The following is a 16,179-nucleotide window of genomic DNA, read 5'->3' on the forward strand; positions in this document are numbered from 1 at the left end:
TCCACCGATCCACCATGAGAAGAGCTCCGACGCAGAGCCCCACTCCCCCTGAGAACAAACACCCACAGACAGCCCCTCCCACCAGCCTACAAACAGACGGCCTCTTCCCCCAGTCTCATCCCTCCCTTCTCCAGTTCAAACTCAAACCCCCTCTCGGCCTCAAACTCAACTTCGACAGCTTCGACCTGCAGGAAAACCAAGAAGAAGACGACCGGCTGACTTTCTATTAGACGACATTTCCCTGTATAAATAAACACCAGCAAAGTTTTTTTTTTCACGAAGCATATTATAAGCTAGAAAATCCCGCGGCGCGCGGAACGAGCGAGGTGTCATCTTATCCCCCGGACACGTCAGCGGGAGAGGGTAATATCCACCGTCGGATGAGAAGGAGGGAAAGAATCGGATCGAATCGGACGGTGGGAGGCCGACGGTGAAGCCCATTAAACCTCTCCGCCGGGCGTCTCGCACCCACGCGATTTCTTCGTCTATGGGCCTGCAGGTGCTGGTGGAGCTGCCCCTCGAGGCGGCGGCGCTCGGCTACGCCGCCGCCGCCGCCGTCGCCGCCGCCGCCGGCACGCTCTGGACGTGGCTCGCCGTTCTGGCGGCGGCCCTCGGCTTCTGGCGCTTCCGCTCCGCCGCCGTCTCGCGGAAATCCAACGCTCTCTCTCCGCCGCCTCCCGCCGCCACCGCCGCCGCCGCAGTCGGCGAATGCGGGGCCGCCACGTCGGTTTTCGTCGCCGGCGGCGCCGCCATCGGGGTCGGCGAATCCGCTCTCTTTAGATTCTCCGCCGCCGACGACGACACGCAGTGGAGCGCCGCCGGCGAAGCGGCGGCGGAGGAAGAGGAGGAAGAGGAGGAGGAGATGACGTGGCAGGGCGGGGGTATAGGCCCGTGGAGAGGGGATCTGGGTTGGTACGAAGCGCTGGACATGGGGGCGCTCAACGGCAGCGTGGTCAGGCTCTGGGACGACGAGAAGATGGTGGCCGGGTCGCCGCGCCGGCGGAGGGCGGCGCCGGTGCCCTACGTACACCGCAGCTGTACGTAGATTTTCTGGTCCGGGATGGCTTTCTCTCTCTAACTCTCGCTCCCGTTCTCTCTCCTCCCCGGAGATGACAGCCACTACTCTCGCTTTCTCTCTCTAGAGCTCCAGTGTCCACTTCCAGCGCCAGTTGGCGAGTCTCCGAATCCCAGAGCGGGAGGTGATTAACCGCCGGATGGAGATCTGACGGCGAGGAATAGTCCACGGTGGGCCCGGCCCCTTTCAGTTGCAGAAACTCGGCCCGCTGATCTCGCCACTTGGCAACTTTGGCCCACTACGGGCCCGTTCGGCCCAGACGCAACTATTCGACCCTTATTAATCGACTGAATATATTAATATCAACAGTAAACAATATTAATTTTTTATTACGTATTATTTACTTACTGGTCTGACCCATTCTGATTGGGTCCTGGTTTGGGTCCAGTCGGACAGGTCCCCTTCCAGTCCAAAATGGCAAACCTTATATAAATATATGTATATATCTGTATAGGAAAAAAAATCAACAGGCTTAATGGGCCGGTCTATATCAATAACCGGCCAACATTATTTTGTACAAGAGGAAATTATTGATTCCGGGATCAGAAACCTGGTCTTGTTTTTTCTGAAGCAGATCGTTCGATCAAGCTATGGACCCTCTGCAAGAAGAAGAAAGCGACTTGTGAAGAACAGGCAAGAATAAAATAAGGCATGAGAATTGTTGAGGTTTAGACCTTGACAGAGGACCCGACCTCGTCGAGCCTGAGCATGATCTCATCTCCCCCCGATGGTGGCCTGCCCATTCTTTCAGACTTTGGTGTCGTTGACATCTGCATTATGACGTTGAGAAAGAATTATATATAACATAAATGCAATTATAATAAAATATAGGTGACCCCAGATGAATATGACACACTCCGCGCTAGTGTTTGCCTTTTGATAACCGTGCTGAAATTTGATATCCGGGAAATTGAAGATGATATGGGATGATGGTATTAGATATCGATAACGCCGCGAATATCGAATATTAGAAGTCAGGATGCATAATGGAGTGTAGATGGTGGCGGATGATGGTACCTGATCTCAAAATCCAATATCCAGATATCGGAATCTGATATCTGTACCCAGACAGTTGAGCAGAACAGGAACGACCACTTTAGTGAGAAATGATGTTAGAATTTAGCACAGATAACGTTACGGACGTTGGAATATAAGACATTAAGGGAAGGATGATGCGAGGGACAGTTCATCTTAGAGACTAATGATGTTCAGATGGAGAACACACACTCAAGACTAATGATGTTAAGTGACACAGGACGAAACAGGATGGATGACTTTAGGGATGGATGATGTTAGACCATATGATGTTAGGGATGGATAATGTTAATGCAGATGGTGTTAGGATGGATGACATTAGAGACAGACGACATTAGGGACAGCGAACATTACAAGCGGACAACACTAGGACGGATGATGTTAGAGATGATGGTGGTTTCCACACTCAAGAGGCACTGGATTGAGCAGGACGGATGGCATTACAGATTCATGATGCTATTAGTAGATGACTTTAGGGATAGATGACACTAGAGATTAATTTCAGGGGGCTGATGTTAGGACGAAGGAGGCTTTACACCCTCCAGAGATAGTGGACGAAACAAGGGGGATGATGTTAGGGACTGATATCGTCACAGCTAGAAATAGAGATAGAGATAGATATAGAGATATATATAGAGATAGAGATAGAGATAGAGAAAGAGATAGAGATAGAGATAGAGAAAGAGATAGAGAAAGAGATAGAGATAGAGAAAGAGATAGAGAAAGAGATAGAGATAGAGAAAGAGATAGAGAAAGAGATAGAGATAGAGAAAGAGATAGAGAAAGAGATAGAGATAGAGAAAGAGAGAGAAAGAGATAGAGATAGAGAAAGAGATAGAGATAGAGAAAGAGATAGAGATAGAGATAGAGATAGAGATAGAGATAGAGATAGAGATAGAGATAGAGATAGAGATATATAGAAATAGAGATAGAGATAGAGATAGAGATATATAGAAATAGAGATAGAGATAGATATATAGATATAGAAATAGAGATAGAGAGAGAGATAGAGATAGATATAGAGATATATAGATATAGAAATAGAGATAGAAATAGACATAAAGGTAGAGATAGATATAAAGATAGAAATAGATATAGAGGTAGAGATAGATATAGAGATAGATAGATAAATATATAGATGGTATGACTGATGGCATTAGGACAGATCATGTTATGTCAGATGACGTGAGGAACTGCTAATGATAGAGGTGAATCCCGTTAAGAAGGATGATATTAGGGACGGACAATGTTGTCTCCAGACGCGGCCTATTCTAGTAAGAAAAACACATTTGGATCAGAAAATTTTCTTACCCGGAATGAGAAATTACCGAGAAGATCATCTTTATCTTGATTCTTTAGTCGTCCAAAGTTTCCACTTTTGATCCTGCTGAGGTAGGTCAAAACTTCCTGAAACCAAGGGGACTGCTTAGTAGATATTCATTCATCGACAAATTAAATGGTAAAGGAAGAAAAACTAGCGGTGGGCACCGTCCTGAAGCCTCTCGGATTGGCGAGACCCAGGATTTGAACATGGTCGTTTGATGGCCTCTGAACCCCAAGATTCTTAATCCTCAAGGAATACACGCCAAAGAACGACTGCAGATATCCTGTTCATGGCAGTAAAAATCGGCTGTGATTATCCAATAATCAAAGCAAAATTCGCGATGGAATCTAACATGTTAACAAGTTCGGCTGCATCCTTGACCTTGTTCAATTGCAATGTCTGAAACAGAAGCAAGGACAACGAATGTTTCCTTCTTGAGAGACCCAAGAAAAGGGAACGCCGCTGGCTTTGTGACCTGCAGATCGATTGACAGAATGATAGATCATTCGCAGTAGCGTATATTGTTAGTTCATCGATTACACAGGCAAAAAATGAATTTATTTATTGATTGAAAGAGGGAATTGGAGGACGAACAGCTCTAGATCGTCAATTACACGGGCCGGAAGAACATCGATCAAAATGGCCAAGAAGAAAAAAACACTGGAAATTACTCATCAACAAGAAAACTGCAGGCTGAAATTCCGAATATATGTGGGACGATGTCGAGTTAATTCACCGATTGCCGATCTAGTCACAGAAAGATTTTACAACAAGAGATCTGTACCTTGTAAATGATGGCATCAGGAGTGAGATATAACTTTCTCGATCTGAATTCGCGCCGAAGAACGTACCGTCGAATTGGCGCATAGAGCAACATCAGGATCCCAATTCCCCATGCCAAGATTAGGACAAAGGAGTAGAGTATCCATAGGGCTGTCTGGTATCGAAGGAAACTATCCTCCATACCCTCGAAGGAAGCCATACACAGAACTTTCTCTTCCTCCTCGCGCTCAACACCTCCAGATGTCTCCGCTTTTTGCAGCCCCTCCGCAGACTCGATCTCTACCAGCATCTCCGCAGCTGCCATCCGAGAAAACCTAAAATTCAGAGAAAATTTGGAGGAATCAGCCGACGAACGACTGCATTGAACCAATTATCGCCCTCGGACCAGTCCATGAGCATAGGATTCAACGGGATCTTAAGATTCACAGCACAATCAGAAGTTTCAGCTAATTTTCATGCGATATATAGCAAGAAGCGATGAACAGAAACAAAATCTTAATGCCGGGAGAAGGATCTGAGCAAACGGAGAGACCTTCTTCCTTCAAATTCTTCTGATAATCAACGATCGTACGAGATTTCCTGATTTTTCTTGCACTGATCAGCAGCCGATAGAGGAAACTCTCCCTCTGTCCCTCAGCTGCCGTTCGAAGTTTTCAAAGAAACAGATCTTTCCTTCCGGATCCTACCCAATAACAAACCCGTACGTATCCGAACGAGACGGGACGGAAACAATACGTCATCCGTCATCCATTTGTATCTACGACTACAAAGGCTGAAGAAGGGTTTTTGGAGAAGTTGCAGGCGATGGAGAAGAGGGCGAAGAAGATGGGGGAGCCGGCTTGTGACGAGATTTTCGCTTCCTGTTCCTTCACGGACTTGGGGCTCGATCCCGCGCTCTCGCAGCACCTCAAAGGTTGTACATATGAACTCTTATTGCTGCATTTTGCGTTGTTCTTGTTGTTGAATTCCTCCGTTTTTTCTCGGAATTGATTGCCGATGAACGGTTCTTTGGTTTTTCTTCAGAGAAGATGAGTTTCGAGGTCCCTACTTTGATCCAGGCGCAGGCTATCCCCGTTGTTCTATCGGGAAAAGACGTGTATCCTATTCAACCTTGGGTTTTGAAACTAGGGGAATAACTGATGAATTAGACTTGAGGATTTTAAACTGAACTTTGTTTATTATTCTTGTTATTTTTCTTTGACTTTCGAACGCAGACTTGTTAATGCTGGCACGGGAACTGGCAAGACGATCGTTTATCTGGCGCCAATTGTGCACCTTCTTCAGATGCGATCTCCTCGGGTACATCGATCAGATGGAACTTTCGGTATGTTCATGCGCATTTGGAAAACAGCGAATTGCGTGTTTATTAGTCCAATTGGACTTCTAATTCATTGAACAGATGAAATTGTTTACAGCATTGATACTGGTGCCGACTAGGGAGCTGTGCATGCAGGTGTATGAGATTCTTCAGAAACTGTTGCATCGCTTTGTGTGGATTGTCCCTGGTTACTTGACTGGTGGCGAGAATAGATCGAAGGAGAAAGCCAGGCTTCGTAAAGGTTTGTCACATTTTTCTGGCGATTATTATAATGTCTACCAAGTAATTTTCTTGTTCTTATCGCGGCTGTTCCTAATATGGGCATTCATTCATTGAACTTTTGCTCTTCGATTTCTTTTTAAAGTTCTGATTGTCCAGTTTGAATCATGTGTATCAGGAATATCGATACTTGTTGCGACTCCTGGGCGTCTCTTAGATCACATGAAAAATACAACGGCGTTCTCTTATGGTAATTTGCAATGGATAGTATTTGACGAGGCAGACAGGTATAGCTGAACCGTGGGAGGCTTTATTTTTCAATTTTTAATCATAGGTTTCTTATTGTGGAATTATTTTTCTCTTCACAGCATCCTTGAACTAGGTTTTGGCAAGGCTATAGAAGAGATACTTGAATTTCTCCGAAAAAAAGAAAATGGCTCTGACATGGAGCTTGGAGCAGATGAAAAGCTAGCACAGCAGAAACTACTTCTCTCTGCAACATTAAATGAAAAAGTAAACCGTTTGGCTCAGATAAGCTTAGAAGATCCCGTCATGATTGGTTTGCAAGATGAGAAAATAAAAAAGAAGGTGAGGTTTTCAGAGAAAGGTTCACTGATAGCTGATAGCAAACAACCTGATATAGAGAACTATCGGCTTCCTGATGGATTAGCTCAGAGATATGTTAAAGGTATGATTATTTCAGCTTCTTCTCGAGTTGATTTCACTTAGATCAGTGGTTTCAAAACTAATTTTATGATTATTTCTAATTATTTCATGTTGTTTCTGTAGTGCCCTGTGGTTCAAGGTTGACAGTTCTTCTATCCCTTATTAGGAGCTTCTATGAAGCCGACAGTTCCCATAAGGTATCGGATCCCTCTACACATCCCTTGCACTGATGATGATAGATGTTTTGCTGACGTGGCATATGTTATCTCATCAGATGGTGGTGTTCTTTAGCACATGCGATGGAGTTGATTTCCATCATGCAGTTATAAACTCATTCATCTGGTCTACGCAGCCCGATCTGCTATCGGGCAAGAGACATCCATTCATCAGATGCAAGACTTTCTGCCTGCATGGAAACATGGATCATGATGCCAGGAGGTCTGCTTTCCAGGGTTTCAGGACAGAAAAATCTGCTCTTCTCCTCTGCACTGACGTTGCAGCCAGAGGCCTTGATTTCCCCAAAGTCAAGCGGATCATTCAGTATGATTCCCCAGGGGAGGCCACAGAATATGTTCACAGGTAAATAGAAGACTAAAGGGTTGGCAGACCATCCTGAATTTGTCGTCCATTTTTTAGAGCAAGATAAATGACAAGACGATGATGACCTGTCAACATCATCGTCCTCATTCATCATTGTCGTTTTGCACAAATCCAAGCCCAAGATGATAAGCTTAGAAGAATGTGTACCTCTGATAAGCTTTACGATGATGTTATAAATTCGTCATCATCATCGCCCATTGTCATCGCCTTGGAAGAAATGAACCCTAGATGATGAGCCCAGACGAATGTGTACCTGTGATTGTTTATAACATTACGAAGTACCCATCCTTATGTTTTAATTAAGCTTTTTCTCAACTGAAGCACGTGTTATGCTTTACTATGTATATCATTGAGCTTTTTTTTTCCTGTTGGCTAGGGTGGGAAGGACAGCTCGGCTGGGCGAGAAAGGAGAGGCTATTCTCTTCCTCCAGCCCATTGAAGCCGACTATCTCCATGATCTTCAGAGCCATAATGTTGATCTTACAGAATTCCCCTTGAAGAAAACGCTAGACAATCTTGCAATTGGTTTTCTGAAAAGTCCTGGCCGTGCCACAAATGCCGTAGTGTCCCTCGACACCCATCCATGGATACTCTCTCTGCAGAAGGCCATTGAAACATTTGTGTCTGGAGAGGTATTTGGGGATAAATTACAAGGTTTTTGCACCTATGCTTGATAATATAACGGAGGTGTTGGTTGGCCAGGTGAATATTGTGCAGCTGGCAAAGAGTGCCTTTTGCTCGTGGGTGAGGGCATATGCAGCTCACAAAGGGGAGCTGAAGAGAATTTTTATGGTGAAGAAACTGCATCTGGGTCATGTGGCTAGAAGCTTTGGGCTGAGGGAGCAACCGTCCCTTGTTGGTAGGTCCTCTCAGCTACAGGCCAAGAAGAGGAAATGGGATCTGAAACGCAAAGGAACGTCTTCAAAACGTCGGCGGGTGCTTAAGACCTAAGGCGAGTAATCATTGCCCTCTGTCTTTCTTTCTCTCTCATTACATCTCTCAAGAAAACATGGTCAATTGATTGTTCATTGATACAATCCCCATCTTATCTAGGGTTAGTTTTTTCATTTTTGGCCATTTCTCCTTTTATATGGTTTCCATTTAAATAGACCAGCCATCTCCTGAGTAGGGCAGCCAAGAAGTACCAATGAAGTATCATCAGATCTTCAGCCAATTTATTCTTCATTATTTACCAAACGCTTAACTTAAATCATTTCACTAATACCATTATTTTATCCAGTTTGTGTTATTCAACAATCACTGACGGTGCTTCAGGCTTTCTATGCTGGCCACGCAGGTTGTAGTCTCATTCAGTAATTTGCATGAAGAATGTATAAAGGTTGAAAGCTGTAACTGTGATGTCATCAAAGTTTGCTTGACGTTTGATGTCATTCACAGGCAAAAATAACTCAACTTTAAGGTTCCCACTTTCCATGTGTGCGAATCAGTATTCTTGTATTTGATCTATTTCATCAAACTTCACTTATTTTGTATCTTAGCAAAGTGATTCAAATGTTCCAGGTTATGGGAGGCTTAAGCACTTGATACTTTCTTCGAAGTAATGTTCAATTTTGATGTTCTGGATGTGGAGACGTCTTCGTATACTGAATCATGAAGTTCGTCTTAATGAGCTTTGCGAAGGGTTCCTGAAACTGATGGGCTTCTCGCTCAGCCAAAATTAGAGAAAACAGAGAAAGCTGCATAAACAGGAGATTGAGTTTGGAGGAAGCCATCTTCTGGTAAAGAACAAGAAGAAGAGGTCACCAGGGAAAGATGTTGTAGTCTCTTTTTTATGTATGAAGAGAGGGTCAAGTTGTTTTTGAAAGTAATATATGAGAAAAAGGGTACAACATAACATTTAAAAAAGTAAAATAATGCTCTCTGAAATCTATCATTGTTGGAAGATCCAGCCACTGAAATGAATTGCAGAAAGTGGGAGTATTTCAAGATCATTTTCTAGAAAAGAATAGACAGCTGATGTTTTTGATAGATTTATATCACAATTTATTAGTTTTTTCATGACGATACAACTAAAAAAGCATGTTGTAAATCATCACAATATGCTAATCATTTCTTAAAGATGTGTGGTTATTCTGAGTTAAATGGGTCGACTTCTATATTATTCAAAAAGTTTAAGGAGCTAAAAGCACTTAAGTATGACATTATCTTTTAAACTAAATTCTAGTTTCCTAAGTTAGGTCCCATACACAGATGGAATGACAATGAATTCATATCGTAAATTATACTGATCCTTACCAGACTATGTGCAACACATCACCTTTTTCATAAATACATCTATTTTTGTTGAAAGGAAAGAAATCCAATTCATGCCCTCTAATAACCTCACTGATCATTGAGTTTATACACATAACTCATATTCACCGGTTTTTTGTGTCATGTACCTAGTATGGATGGTTAGGGTTGATCCCCTTACAATGTAGCTAGATTAATTTGAATTAGGGTTTCAAACTGTTGGATTGATTAGGGTGACTCATGGTATCGCTCCGCTCCTGCAAACTCTATCAAACACAAAACTTTAACATAAATAATATATCTCAGGGCAGCATTAAAGTCACGGCTGGATCAGTCTATGAGCACAATCCTTGGGTTGATCCCACTTAGCACCGTGTTTGTTGCTAATAAAAATAAGATATTTCCCATGATTTCCTTCTTTTTAAGGGGTATTTGATGAGGTCTTAAAATGTTAGATTGAGTAAGGTTACTCAAGGTATCGCTCCACGACTATAAACTCTATAAAACAATAAACCCAACACATATATAAAACTATTAAATGGTGTCAAGAGTAGGGTTGGACATTGAGGACCAAGCACCAGTTTGACTGTACTGAACCGGGACTGTAGGTCCACCACTTGAGGGTGGACCGTTGGTTTAACAGGTTTAGGTCAAAGGGACAAACCAGACCTGAACTAGTAGTAAATTATTGAATATTTATTTAGTAGTTTTTCTAAAATTCTAAAAATATCAAATCCAACACTGAGAGAGTTTTCTATTGAACAATTGCAGAAACCAAAGTTCAGATAAGGTTTAGGTTTTCGCTAAAACCCAAACTACTCAGACGTGGACGAAGGACGGGACGGGACAAATTTCGTCCCATCCTACGTCCGATGTTAGCTCATGGACGAAGGACAGGATGGTTTTTTGTCCACCGATAAAAAACCGTCCTGTCCAATAATCTCGAGATGGTTTTTCGTCTCGTCCAGTCCTCCCGGGACGAACTTTCGTTCCAAAATTCTTTCCCGGACGAAAATTACCCATTTTATATTTTTAATACATTAATATGGATTTTTTCAAGTTTTTTAGGGAATTACTGAGGAGATAGAACGCAAATGGACATATTTACAATTATTTCTGAGTATCGTCCATTTGCATGCACGTAAAAACACATGGACTTTGATGCAAATTGTCATTGCGAGGCCACGTGGTGACATCTCAATCGTCTGATGTGAATCTGGCAGTTTTCCGTCTAGTTTCGTCTGTCCATCGTCTGAGAGCTCCGCACGGACGGTTTTTTCGTCCCACGGAATGAAAACCGTCCCGGTGGTGCCGGGGACGAATTTTCATTCCGAAATTCGTCTGTATCCTCGGACGGGACGATTTTCTCATCCGGGGGCGAAAAAATCGTCCCGTCCGCGTCCCTGCACTATAACTGGGACTATGGTTTCTTTCCAATAAAAAAGAATCCCATGAATTCCTCCTTACAAAGGGGAATTTGAATTTATCAAGAACTGGCATATACGCCATGCTCTTGTTTGAAGTAGCTTCGGTTTCAAAGCTTCTCCGGCGCCGGCTGCCCGCCGCCGGCGAAATCAATCTTCACCCACGGCTGTGCTCGATCGAGTTTCCCCGATCGTCCGGGGCCGATTCTCTGGCTTCGGATCTCCTCCTCAGGTACGATTTCTCATCTTTCGATCGCCACTCGGCTGCCATTCCTCCGATCTTGTCGATTTCTCGAGAATTCCGAATCCAGCGACTTGCGAACGAGCTCCGAGTTTCAAAGATCGTTTGCGCAGTCCCAGGATTCACCTCTCTTGTTACTGGCGCTCCAGTTCGAGTTTTCTCGAGAACATCTCGTGCCTTCTCCGTTCTAGGGTTTCCAGAACCGCTTTGGAGATCTGGAAATGATCTCGAACTCGCCCGAAGAACCTGTCGCGATCTGCGAGAAGCCGGTTTCGAAGATGAGACTATCGCCAGGGTTTTGGAGGAATACCCTTACGCGCGAATGGATTTGCCAGAAATCAAGCTCAGGATCGATCTTCTACGGAAATTGGGGCTATCCAAGGAGGAAATCAATCGGGTGGTCTGGTCTTTCCCCGGGCTCTTGACAATCAGCCTCGAGCAAAGATTAAAGCCTCTGCTGAACAATCTCCGGAAGATAAACCCATCTGGGGATGAACTCCGTCCGATTCTTCGCGACAACCCTCGTCTTCTACTCTCCATGGACGTCGGCGAGCTCCCCCGGTACGTCGAGCTGCTCGCGAATTTGAAGTGCAGGCCGGCCATCAAGAACAGGGTCCTCCGCGGCGGCCATGTCGTGGCTGGAATCAGAGTGAAGAGGCGAGTCGACTTGCTCTGCCGCCATGGCCTGACCAGGCGAGACGCGCTGGAGGTGCTGCGCAGGGAGCCGCGGGCGATGCTCTACGACATGGCCGATTTGGAGAAGAAGATCGATTTCCTCGTCCGCGTTCTCGAATTGGGCGCGGAATGGCTGACCAACGTTCCTGAATTCCTCGGCGTCAATCTAGAGAAACGCGTGATTCCTCGCTACAACGCGATCGAACACCTGAAATCGAAGAAGAACGCGCTGGTGGGGTTTCCGATTGATCTGGGAATTCTTGTGAAGATGTGCAGGAACAAGTTTCGGAACATGTTCTTGAGGCCATACCCAGATTGCGAGGAGATGTTGTTCTTGAGGCCAAACCCAAACAAGCCCAAGAAGCATCTCAATGGACTGTGGAATCTCTTCAAGCCGCCGGAGTATCCAAAGACTAGGGATGATTTGCGCAATATGAGACTTTTCATGGAGCCTTTGGTCAGCCCAGATGAATGAGTTCTTGGGAGCTGTTTGTTCTAGTTCTAAGTTCTTTGGTCTGTTCATCTGGGTGATGAGAAATTTTGGTGGGATACTAGTCAGATTTAGTGGAAGAAACCGGCCAAGAATCAGAAGAGGTTCAGCTCAGGTGGGCTTCTGCTGCTTTGCCCTCTGAAAATGTTTAATATGAGATGAAAGTGGGCTTTCTCTGCCCACTTTTTGGAGATGAGGTGGACCTTACATTTCACTGACATTAGAAGTGAAAGAAAAATTCCAACCAGGTTGAGTCTGTGGAGCATAATGTTATTCTTCATGGCAAGTCTGAATCTTTTTCTCAATGGATGAGAATTGGCATTTGTGAAATTGGGGATTCATGAAAGACAAAATTTCATGCGATGGATTATCTCAGTGGAGTCACACAGGCGTGTGGTGATCTAAGGGGGAGCTTGCAGACACTTCTTGGATTCCTGGAACAAAAACTCAGAAAATAGCGTATAAGACTATTAAATACTCTGCATCAAGAAAAAAAATGAGAAACCACAAGCTGCCTTTTGCTTTCTGGGATTACGAGCTTTTTCCCCTTCTGTTCACAACATCTACCAATCATGGGGTGAATATTGCCTTGTCTGCTTCAGAAAAATATTGGATAGTAGAATGGTATTACTACTTTATTGACCCTTCACTATGGTGGGATTTAAGAAATGACAATAAATGAATAACTTCGCCCTTGTGGAGTTCCAAGGCATTTGAATGTTTGGTTAACCATACTAATTGTATAAGCATGACAAAAATAACTAATAGTGCCACATGTTTGAGTATTGAATAACTAATATTCAATTAAGTTAAATTGGCTGAACTTGTAGAAGATAACAACTCATACGACCTGACCCAAAATAGGCCCAACTTCTCAAACACTCAAAGGCCCAGTTTAACTTGGTCAACATTGTTTAATGCTTGGTGCATAGGACGCAGTGCATTGTTATTAAAATTTTATTTCAAAGGATTTACCCTCTTGTTGACTATTTTTTTCCAAATGGGATAACGGGTACTGATTTTTCAACCTGTATTCCGATATCAAATACTACTTTTTGTTATGGATTTAGATATTTGATATACAGTATTGGCATCTGCCACATCCTGACCCCTATGATATACAATATCAGGTGGATATTCGATATTCTTTTGATATTTGATATCCCGCATCTGAAATCAACTCAATTGCATCCATATATTGTTATAATTTCTCCGATATCAGCTATTTGACGGATATCAGACAGGTGAGCTCTTAAAGTCTGTAAATCTCATAGCAACCGCTTAAAGCCAGTATATCAAGTTAATAGAAATGCTCACAGATATGCATATATTTTAAGGGATAATCAATAATAAAAAACATATAATGTATTTCAATGGCAAATAATTGTAATATTCAATTAAGTACAAAAACATTCAATATAACTTACTTTTATCTATCTCTTGAGTCTCTTTTTCCCTTCTAGTTATCTCTATCTCCTCCTGTATATATTGATGTAGATTTAATATTTTTCACAATCAAATTCACCATGAGCTCAAGATGTGTGGAAATCAGGACTCTTTGTTAGAAATCTTTCTGAAGCATGTCTGGATGTTTGCTTCTTCTCTTGCTAATAACTTTCAATGTTTTTTCACAAACAAATATGTATCAAATACCCACGGTATTTAAAGAATAAGTTAAAGTTAATTTCATGATAAATATTTCAGAAAATATCTTGCAAAAAAGTAGAAAGTTTGAAATGTTATTTTATTTGTGATTATTTAGTGTTCTTCTTTGTTGTCATGTAACTTCTCCACATTTGTGTCAAAAGACACATATGAAATTGTATGAAATTTTAAATAAATTTTCTTTTTTAATAAAGCTATAGAAATATTTGTAGAAATATCAAAGTGATAATCTTCAGATAAAAGTCACTAACAATGCAAATTGTGAGTTTTAGTATTGTCCCGATTGTAATTTCTTCAATCCTGAATCAAACAGTACATCCAAAGCCTATGAATTGGTATGGATGTTAGCAATAGCACTCACGCTCAATAAAAAATCAAAAAAGTCAAGAGAAATCTCTAAGTAATTATATTCAGACCAAGGTTGCTCACAACATGAATTGTGGGGCACAATCTTGCTCTTCTTGTAACTTTTTGGGTCTGCAGTGATTTTAGCTAGAAGTTGAGTTGACATGTTTCTCAAAAAAAATTAGTCAATGACATGATATATCCATTATTTAGGCATCTAAAAACATACTAAATGCATGGATTCATGAGCACATTGGTCATTATCACCTACTAAGGTTGACAATACATTACACTTCAGGTACATCCTGATCACCTTTATGTTGAGATTCAGAACTTTGAACTGATTTATTGTAAAATGATTAAGTTCCTAGGAACTAAGAATAAACTAAAAATAGAGGAAATAGATAGCTTTTGTGGATCTTTTACTCATTAGGAAAATAAACCCTAGTGAAATATGTATCACAAATGAATAACACATGTAGATAAACAGAAGAGAGAGGGAGAGAGAAAGAGGGAGGGAGGGAGGGAGAGAGAGAAATACAAAGAGATGGAGAGACATAGACAAAGACAGAGCAGAAGGCACACGCACACAAACACACAGATAAAAGGCGAAGACAGAGACAGAGATAGAAATAAAGACCGAGAAAGAGTCAAAGACTAAGAAAAAGACACACAGACACAGAGAGAGAGAGAGAGAGAGAGAGAGAGAGAGAGAGAGAGAGAGAGAGAGAGAGAGAGAGAGAGAGAGAGAGAGAGAGAGAGAGAGAGAGAGAGAGAGAGAGAGAGAGAGAGAGAGAGAGAGAGAGAGAGAGAGAGAGAGAGAGAGAGAGAGAGAGAGAGAGAGAGAGAGAGAGAGAGAGAGAGAGAGAGAGAGAGAGAGAGAGAGAGAGAGAGAGAGAGAGAGACAAAGAGACATAGAAATACAAAAAGAGACAGAGAGAGAGGGAGAATATAGAGAAGAGAGAGAAGATGGAGATTGAAAGAGAGAGAGAGAAAGAGGTGGAAGCGATGGTCATATAGCTCCTATAAGGAGGCTATTCCAGAAAAATAAATTATGGAGATAAAAAATACCCGTATAGAACCATATAAAAAGTTGAAAAGTTGATAACATTAGTCAAGGTTTAGTGAACTAAAAAAAAAGAAAACATTATAATGCAAGAAATATGGGCTTCTAAAGGAATTACATTCGTGAGTGTTTCTAAAGGAATAATTTTTAGCACATATATAGACAGATCATTGTTACCATAAATAGGAATGATTTTTCTGTATAAAGTAATAAATATTTGTTATTCAAATGATTTATAAAAATTAGGAATCAATATCATTATTATAAATAGAAAAAATGTTTTATACATGACTTAATATACTGATTACTCTTTACAAAATGTTTTATGACTCATTCCACCTAATTTTTTGTGCTGCACTGGCAATCCGTCATCTGACACAAAGAGGAGAAATAAAATCAGATGGGTGAGAATGTTTTATGTTCAAATCACGATATCTAATGAGCCAAAACATGTTGCTAAATGAAAATTTGAGATTACCTTTGTTTCTCTATCCTATATCCTATATCCATCAATTTTGTTGGAGCTATAAATAAACCCTCTAGTTATGGTAAATCATTTAGAAATTTCTCCTATTTTAGCAGATTGAGTGGAATTACGTGATTTCAAGATCCATCAAGTTTACTTTGTGTTCATTATTAATTGAACTAAGACTATAAAAGAGAAGCGCATAGCCTCTCCCACTATACTAGATCACCCCCTTGATCCATAACTGGTCTTTTTGACTTGGTCTTGGCGCCTTCCTTGATCCATGTACATTATCTCCAACTGAGTATCTGAACTTATTTAAACAAAGATGAGATCTAATCCACTTGATTCATAGAATCAAGTGGGGTTAGTCAAAAGAAACATATATCGAATAGTAACACATAAAAAACTCATCATTATATATGCTTAAATAATGACAAAATTACATTTATCATGCAGACAACAAGTGATGGTACAATGATGTGGAGCTGGATTCGAATGGTGAGGATGGAGAAGATGGGGTAGTTGCATCAT

The 16,179-nt window shown here is 41.9% G+C and overlaps 4 protein-coding genes across 8 annotated transcripts; 3 read left to right on the forward strand and 1 right to left on the reverse strand.

Annotated features, from left to right (window-relative positions):
* Positions 1 to 484: 484 nt before the first annotated feature.
* Positions 485 to 1,141, forward strand: LOC144704286 (uncharacterized). The gene has a single exon (XM_078576648.1). The coding sequence runs from the start codon at positions 488 to 490 to the stop codon at positions 1,043 to 1,045; it is 558 nt and encodes a 185-aa protein (XP_078432774.1). The 5' UTR covers positions 485 to 487; the 3' UTR covers positions 1,046 to 1,141.
* Positions 1,142 to 1,528: 387 nt separating this feature from the next.
* Positions 1,529 to 4,859, reverse strand: LOC144704285 (uncharacterized). Its single transcript, XM_078576647.1, has 7 exons — positions 4,750 to 4,859; positions 4,219 to 4,514; positions 3,816 to 3,909; positions 3,599 to 3,717; positions 3,422 to 3,517; positions 1,750 to 1,845; positions 1,529 to 1,674 (listed from the first exon to the last, which is right to left on the reverse strand). The coding sequence occupies exons 2-7, from the start codon at positions 4,504 to 4,506 to the stop codon at positions 1,618 to 1,620; spliced, it is 750 nt and encodes a 249-aa protein (XP_078432773.1). The 5' UTR covers positions 4,507 to 4,514; positions 4,750 to 4,859; the 3' UTR covers positions 1,529 to 1,617.
* A 161-nt stretch (positions 4,860 to 5,020) lies between these two features.
* On the forward strand, positions 5,021 to 8,909 carry LOC144704748 (P-loop containing nucleoside triphosphate hydrolases superfamily protein). Of its 5 annotated transcripts, none has more exons than XR_013581896.1 (12): positions 5,021 to 5,130; positions 5,241 to 5,313; positions 5,432 to 5,541; positions 5,633 to 5,776; positions 5,933 to 6,041; positions 6,123 to 6,442; positions 6,544 to 6,617; positions 6,695 to 6,999; positions 7,397 to 7,652; positions 7,723 to 7,972; positions 8,261 to 8,440; positions 8,542 to 8,909. XR_013581896.1 is itself a non-coding variant. In XM_078577273.1 (11 exons), exons 1-10 carry the CDS (start codon positions 5,022 to 5,024, stop codon positions 7,969 to 7,971), a joined length of 1,749 nt encoding a protein of 582 aa, XP_078433399.1. In that variant the 5' UTR covers position 5,021; the 3' UTR covers position 7,972; positions 8,542 to 8,909. The 5 variants fall into 5 exon arrangements, 2 of the variants coding, with proteins under 2 accessions (XP_078433399.1, XP_078433400.1); XR_013581897.1 differs by having other exon boundaries at positions 8,261 to 8,317; XR_013581895.1 differs by having other exon boundaries at positions 8,318 to 8,440.
* A 1,816-nt stretch (positions 8,910 to 10,725) lies between these two features.
* LOC144704629 (Mitochondrial transcription termination factor family protein) lies at positions 10,726 to 13,136 on the forward strand. Its single transcript, XM_078577112.1, has one exon. The coding sequence runs from the start codon at positions 10,781 to 10,783 to the stop codon at positions 12,086 to 12,088; it is 1,308 nt and encodes a 435-aa protein (XP_078433238.1). The 5' UTR covers positions 10,726 to 10,780; the 3' UTR covers positions 12,089 to 13,136.
* Positions 13,137 to 16,179: the final 3,043 nt, after the last annotated feature.

Source organism: Wolffia australiana, chromosome 6, assembly GCF_029677425.1.
Source record: "Wolffia australiana isolate 7733 chromosome 6, ASM2967742v1".
NCBI lineage: Eukaryota > Viridiplantae > Streptophyta > Magnoliopsida > Alismatales > Araceae > Wolffia > Wolffia australiana.